The 8160-nt window shown below is 39.5% G+C and overlaps 1 protein-coding gene across 5 annotated transcripts in view; it reads left to right on the plus strand.

Annotated features, from left to right (window-relative positions):
- Positions 1-6662, plus strand: part of LOC112217308 (microtubule-associated protein 1B) — a 92750-nt gene extending 86088 nt beyond the window's left edge. For all 5 annotated transcript variants that reach the window (XM_042326158.1, XM_042326085.1, XM_042326211.1 and 2 more), the window contains one exon: positions 654-6662. In XM_042326158.1, coding sequence (XP_042182092.1) covers positions 654-809 — 156 coding nt within the window. In that variant the 3' untranslated portion in view covers positions 810-6662. The remainder of the gene's footprint in view (positions 1-653) is intronic.
- Positions 6663-8160: the final 1498 nt, after the last annotated feature.

Genomic DNA, 8160 nt, shown 5'->3' on the forward strand with positions numbered 1-8160 from the left:
AACCTGCTTTCATCTGTGAAGAGCACAGGGCGCCAGTGGCGAATTTGCCAATCTTGGTGTTCTCTGGCAAATGCCAAACGTCCTGCGTCCTGATTTTCTTTCTCATTTTGTCTGTCATAGTTGAAGTGTACCTATGATGAAAATTTACAGGCCTCTCTTATCTTTTTAAGTGGGAGAACTTGCACAATTGGTGGCTGACTAAATACTTTTTTTGCCCCACTGTATATATATATATATATATATATATTTCAAAACAAGGATATTTCTAAGTGACCCCAAGCTTTTGAACAGTAGTGTAATTGTCAATATTGTTCAATGTTCCAACTGGGAATATTGCAACAAAAACTGGTTGCAAATAACATCAGTATGACACATTTTGTAACATCATAGTCCAGTTGTTTCCTGGGTGTACTGTAACATGACATTTTGGAAAACGTTAATTTAGCATCCGACAAAAAAAGACGTCTTAATCAGACGCCAGACGTCTTAAAAATAAATTTCCTGGTTCGTTATAAATCTTCTTATGACACATTATTTACCAGAAGAAAAGACGTTTTATGACATTATGCTGCCTAATTTTGCCGGCTCGGCTAATTGCTTGATCAATGTATTGGTGAATTTGACTTTATACATGTCCTCCATCTCTAACCTAGGTGACTCTGATCCCTACTCATGACACGGAGGTGACGCGGGACTGGTACCAGCAGACGCACGAGAAACAGCAGGACCTGAACATCATGGTCTTGGCCAGTAGCAGCACAGTGGTCATGCAGGATGAGTCCTTCCCTGCCTGCAAGATTGAGTTCTAAGTTCTGCACCCGTTGCTATTTTACCTTCCTCTTCCTCCTCCCCTCATCTGTGCTACTTTTTTTCCTCCCATATGTAAGACTCCATTGCATTTGCTGTCGTCTTCGGCATGTGCACTGGCTTCCAACTGGTCAATGTTATCTGATAACAGCCAGCTACGATATGTCAGGCAGAAACATAGCTAAAGTACAGGGTACATGGTAGCTGTACAAAGGTGTGATGTATATTTCTTTCAATTATGCTTTCCATTTAAACAACATACTTGCACGATAAAAACACCTCTTTATTAGATTTGGTCTTAAACAATATTGTTTTTTTTTCCTTCACATATAACCTCTCCAACGTGCACATATTGTGATCACGCACATCATCTGTGATGAGGATAATTCTCAAAACTTATTTCAGCTTTCAAATCACTGTACTGCACCTCAAATCCACTTGTAAATGGACAACACTTTCCAACTAAAAGTGCTATCTTTACAATGTATCGATTTGTCTCGCGTTGTTGGGGCATCTAGTGCCTAATGCTCCGTTAAGATTGTCCACAGTTATGTCACATTCAAAATGTGATATTTCAACACTCTTACTTATTGTCTTAAACTCAACAGAGAAATACAAAATGAAAATAAAATGTATAAATTGCTTATCCAAAGGGCCAAAGTAAGTGCCAAAACAGTCTTGAGGTAACACAGTGGCTGTGTCCCAAATCTGGCTTGCCTACTACTTCCCTAAACAGTATACTGCGTACTAATTGAACTACATACTACAATGTACTTAGTAAAAATATGTATGCAGCAAGCAACAAATATCAACATAATGCGAAGGCATCAAACGTGTTGTCGCACTTGTTCCCCCGTCATTTGTTCATTTTTTTTGTAAAGCACATCTGATTATCAGCTGGTGTCGAACCAGCGCGGGTGTGAAAAAAAACCCGATTCACTTCCTCAATAGTGTGTAGTAAATTCTACCAGACGAACAGCCTAAATAAGTCTGACATCTAGGCATTTCATGAATACTCGATTATCGAAATTTCACATACTCAAACGGCCTACTATTTAGGATGCAAGTATATTCGGACACAGGCAGTTGTTAACGCTCTGCAAAATAAGTCGAAAACCGTTACGAGATGAACAGTTACTTGATCTCGCTTGTACGCAGACTACGCACAATGTTGTATAATGGTAGTAGCTTCGTAAGTCTCCTAAATCAGACTACGCACAACGTTGTATAATGGTAGTAGCTTAGTAAGTATCCTAAATTGAGGCTTTGTTTTCGATATATAAGACAATACTCCTGTTAGGAGATATTACATAAGATGCAGCTCTAGATGCTGTACCATTTGACTTTCTCAGTACTCTTAACTACGTCAGCTGGTGTTACAGAGGACTATTACCACATCGCTTGCCGTGAAGCTTTAGGAGGGGCCTGAAAGTGCTACTTTCAGTTTAAATAACTAGCTAGCTTTTATTAATTATTTTTCCTCAGTAGCTGAAGCATGATTCTTGCATTTAGCTCAGACTCCTCCCTCGAGGAAGTAGAGTTTTTTATTTATTTGACCATGTGTCTAGTCCTTGCAGTCTCCAAGTAGAGAGTAGCCTATAAACATGTTCCAATACCTTACCGTTTGGCTGTGTGTTTGCTAAGATGAACATTACATTGTAGGCACTGGGCAAAGAGATGGTTCTCTTGTATTTGCCATATTTGTGCTGGATATAATGGTTCTTTATCAATATATGAAGCAGTGGAGGCTGCTGAGGGGAGGACGGCTCATAATAATGGTCGGAACAGAGTGAATGGAATGGCATCAAACACCTGGAAACAATGGAAACCATGGAAACAATGTGTTTGATGTATTCGATAACATTCCAATGATTCCGTTCCAGTCGTTACCACGAGCCAGTCGTCCTGTGATCTGAAGCCATTATCATGGTCTTTGTTGGTATGTTGATATGTTGATACATGTAGAGATTGTGTTATAACACATTAGAGAACGATGTTTAAATGAATGCAGCTGACTGGTTGAGACAGAGGCAACCGAGATGAATGTATTACGTTTGATGTTTTCTCCCGTTTTCAGTTCAATTATACTGTCTGTATGAAACTGTTTAATGAACTGATGGAAACTGCATCGATTTTCCATGGCTAATGTAGCCATTAGAGTCTACTCCGTCCCACTAAGACAGGGTTGTGTGGAGGTTGTGTGAGTGTTCTTGTGGGGGGGAAACATGACTGCGGTGGTAGACAATCGCTCTCATGTGCCTTCTGGTTGGGGTATATTGGTCAAGTGAGAAGGGTTACTTTTATAGTAGGCATTGTGGAGAGGGGAACCTGGATCCAGGGATAACACAAGGAACTGTAGAGAGGGGAACCTGGATCCAGGGATAACACACGGAACTGTAGAGAGGGGAACCTGGATCCAGGGATAACACAAGGAACTGTAGAGAGGGGGACCTGGATCCAGGGATAACACAAGGAACTGTAGAGAGGGAACCTGGATCCAGGGATATCACAAGGAACTGAAGAGAGGGGAACCTGGATCCAGGGATAACACAAGGAACTGTAGAGAGGGGAACCTGGATCCAGGGATAACACAAGAAATGGTAGAGAGGGGGACCTCAATCCAGGGATAACACAAGAAATGGTGGAGAGGGGAACCTGGATCCAGGGATAACACAAGGAACTGAAGAGAGGGGGACCTGGATCCAGAGATAACACAAGGAACTATAGAGAGGGGAACCTGGATCCAGGGATAACACAAGGAACTGTGGAGAGGGGAACACTTTACAATATCAAACAAATCCATAGCTGTTGTCCAGGAATAGTGCATCTAGTCTGATCCATGTGGATGGATGCTGTATCCTGTATACACACACAGTCGGTCGGTGAAAAGGTCATTAGCCAGCTTAGCCAGCACATTTTAGATTCAGTTTCTTATCAGTTTATTGCTGGTTAGCATTTGTCCCCTATCTTAAAGTGCCACCCAGAAAATGCATCAGACAATAACGTGGTCAAAGAGCAAGAATGCACTTTTCAAAGGGGAGAAGACTATGGACTATGGACTATGGTAGCCTTTGATTTTAGAATAGGTGGCTAGAGCAAACGCTCCATACTGTATGTGAAGACGTTCCAACAATAACGCAAGGTAGATATTTATCTAATAAAATTTTTAAAAAAAGTAAACTTTTCAACCCTAAGATCATATTTATGAAACAAACATGAATGTGATGTTGTCGATTGTAGTGGATAGAGATGTGGCACGTGTACCACAGGTCTTACGAGTAGAATGACGTTTTGTGTTGTAGTACGTGCTTGAGTGACACACACACAGAGAGACGGGGACAACAGTGTGTGTCTTAAAAGTGATTGTTTGCGGTGGGTAATCAGAGGTGGAGATACTTACTTTGTCGCACTGCTCATCGGAACTCATTACAAAGCGTGATTCAGATTTGCATTCAATTCCATAGAGATTATAGTCACTTTTTGATTGTTTTGCGTTTTATTGTACTTTTCTGGTAGTTATTTTGTAGTTTTATTAGTTAAATTAATTCATGAATAAATTATCAGTATTAGATTTGTATTTTTATTGATTTGAATTGTTTTTCAATATTTCAGTTACATGTAGAACTAACAATTATGATTGTCTCTTTTGTTTACATTTCTTAGACTGTATTTTTGAAAAGACTGGCTAAAAATGTATTTTATAATAAGCGTCTGATTTTCAGCATTCTTTTTTGCTTAGTGATTCTTAAATGTAAGGTGTTTCTGTTCAGAGCTGCTGTGTTGTGTGTTTGGGGCTCCTGGCTTGAGGCCAGAGAGAGTGGACTGGGTGGGGCAGACAGAGGTTGCTGGAGAGTCTGTCTATGACTCATAGTCTGCAGACGGACAGACATCCTTTACATCGAACTGCAAGAGGAACATTCTCTCCCTCTATTGGATCCAGAACCTAACGGAGTCTCCTCTTAGGCTAAACCCATAAAGCCACAGTCTGTAGCCATCTTGCACTAGCCTGAGAAAAGTGCCATCTTTGTCTGTTTTTTTTTCTGAACTTACTCAAATGTACGCTGCTATAATAGGCTGCAGGACAGCTTCCCCCAGGTCTGTTCCTAGCCCGGCCCACTCTCTGACTAGCAACGCGGCAGAGCCAGCCGGACTCGCGGCTCCGGCTGAATGGTTTCTTTCAGTATTATTGAGATCCTCAATTTTGTTAGCTTTAGAGTCAGTATGCTTGTCATGTTGATTAATAGGAAGTTCAGAATAGCTGCTACGCTGAGTGAGAGCATCTCTATCCCCTGGAGGATGTTTATCAAATAGCTGTGTATGAGAAACTACATTTCCCGGGATAGAGGGGCCACACTAAGCCTACGACAGGTTGTCAGTGAAGGTATAAATACATGGCTTTGGATATATTACAATGTTGTCACGAACTACTGTTTCTAAACTGATCATATCAATCTAAGTCTCTCTACCCCTTTTTGGCACTCTATGGCAGGTACAGATCTAGTACAGGGAAGGTAAGGGGGAAATCTGAACCAGGCTCAAGATTGGCTGTTTAACATATACTGTCTATGACATGAGTTTTCTGAATGGGCTGATATGGTGTATTGTCCTCAAGTCTGACTTAAGTCTGAGTTTTGTTTTAAGTTGTGGCGGAGCATCTTGGTGGTTCGATTCCAAATACCCAGCCTTAGGATCAAGCACCCTGGGGCCTTGGCAGATGGCTGTGAAATACTAAATAAAAAAATATATACAAAATATGACTTTGCAGAATGCACTAAACCTGAAATAATACTATTGGTACAGTTGGTACTGTACTGTATGCTGCTGGACGAAAAACCCAGAAGAAAACAGAATTGTACGCAAATATCTAAGAGATATATCAGTGGAGGAAAGCCTAAGGAAGACACAGACTACTGTATTCAGATTTAATTTCTAGAACAATGATTGTAACTCAAAACAGAGTACAGTTTATTCATATTGCAATGGCTGTTGTTTCATTTGCGGTTCTGTCCCAAGAGGAGAAAACTGTCATTTATGACAACACAAAGACTCGGTGTCCCACACAAACAGAAACATACTTACAATAACACAGAAACTAACTGCAGCTGAAACTTTTCCTGAATATGACTTGAAAACACATTGGAGACAGAAGAAAACAACAAATGAGTCAAATGAAAGATACATGTACATGTATGTACTGTACACAACTATGTATATACACCTTAAAACAAAATCTCAATAGATATGTTATGAAACATATGATCCTACTTGGCATTTTAGCAGATTTTAATCAAGTGTATGATCAAAACTTCCCAAGCCTTGAACAAAGAAACATAGCCAATGCTAACTAGGTAGCTAACAGATGAAAAATAAACGTCTTTCAGTTTCATTTCCATTCTCCCAACTTTCTCATCATAAAAAGATTTGAACTCTTTTGAACATATATCATTGTCCCATCTTATCTCTCTGCATGTGAACTATTTGGTTATAATCCTGAATGTAATTGTTTATTAACATGAAAATGAAAACAGGAAATGCTCTTTTAAAATGGTATATTTGAAACAGCTGATTGTTTAACTGGTTCTGGGATGGCATATATTATTACCGTGCTGTGCTTGACTGTTTTACCCTAAGATGTTGTTATAATAAAACATGTTGTAGTTCTTCGGTCTTTGTCGCTGTATTAATCTTAGTTCTGTTCCTATCTTCAGTGCAATTGTAGAAAATTGTCTCTCTCTTTCTCTCTCTCTCGCTCTTTAAATCTAAAATGCAAAACTACAACTAGGCCTACCGCAGATTAATTGTAAAAGGGAAACAGCCTGGTGATCACCAATAAAAATGCATTTATTGAAATCAGACCACGAGCCTCTTGTTGTTTTGGGATCTTTCTCTTTCATGGGAGTCAGTTTTGTGTTGTGGCTCCTATGTAAACGAAGGGGGAGGGGCATATGCAGACTAAAAGGAACACATTGTGAAAGATTTATTAGCCCAAAAATGTAGCCAAATGGAGAAATGAATGAAATAACTATGAAAACATTGCTGTCCTAATATGGACACCATACAGTATATGGACACCAAACAATGAATGAATTCCTTCACAAATCCATTCAGGTTGGAATGTTTGAGGAAGGGATAGTATAGAGAAAATTGATAGGGTATTATAAAGTATTGATAGGGTAGTATATGATAGTGTAGGATATTATAGATTAGGATAGTATAGAGAGTATTGATAGGGTATTATAGAGTATTGGTAGGATAGTATAGGATATTATAGATTAGGATAGTACTGTAATGGGTCCTATGTGTAGCTGGTGTAGAGATTCAGGCGCAGGACAGCAGATATGAGTAATCAATGTACTTTTACTCACAATGTCAAATATACAAAGTAACAAATACACGCACACCATGACAGACTGAAAATACAATAAACAATCACTCACAAATAAACATGGGGGAACAGAGGGTTAAATAATGAACAAGTAATTGTGGGATTGAAATCAGGTGTGTAAAACAAAGACAAAACAAATGGAAAATGAAAAGTGGATCCGCGGTGGCTAGATGGGCGGTGACGTCAACCGCCGAACGCCGCCCGAACGCCGCCCGAACAAGGAGAGGGACCGACTTTGGCGGAAGTCGGGACAAGTATAGAGTATTGGTAGGGTAATATAGAGTATTGGTAGGGTCATATAGAGTATTGTTAGGGTAATATAGGATATTATAGATTAGGATAGTATAGAGTATTGGTAGGATAATATAGAGTATTGGTAGGATAGTTTAGGACAATATAGATTAGGATAGTATAGAGAGTACTGGTAAGGTGATGTAGAGTATTGATAGGATAGTATAGGATATTATAGATTAGGATAGTATAGAGTATTGGTAGGGTAATATAGAATATTGGTAGGGTAATATAGAGCATTGGTAGGATTATATAGGATGTTATAGATTAGGATAGTATAGAGAATATTGGTAGGATAGTACAGGATATTATAAACTCAGCAAAAAAAAGAAACGTCCCTTTTTCAGGACCCTGTCTTTCAAAGATAATTTGTAAAAATCCGAATAACTTCACACATCTTCATTGTGAAGGATTTTAACACTGTTTCCCATGCTTGTTCAATGAATCATAAACAATTAAAGAACATGCACCTGTGGAACGGTCGTTAAGACACTTACAGCTTACAGGCGGTAGGCAATTAAGGTCAAGGTTATGAAAACTTAGGACACTAAAGAGGCCTTTCTACTGACTCTGAGAAGCACCAAAAGAAAGATGCACAGGGTCCCTGCTCATCTGCGTGAACGTGCCTTAGGCATGCTGCAAGGAGGCATGAGGACTGCAGATGTGGCCAGGGCAAT

Source organism: Oncorhynchus tshawytscha, linkage group LG01 (genome assembly GCF_018296145.1).
Source record: "Oncorhynchus tshawytscha isolate Ot180627B linkage group LG01, Otsh_v2.0, whole genome shotgun sequence".
NCBI lineage: Eukaryota > Metazoa > Chordata > Actinopteri > Salmoniformes > Salmonidae > Oncorhynchus > Oncorhynchus tshawytscha.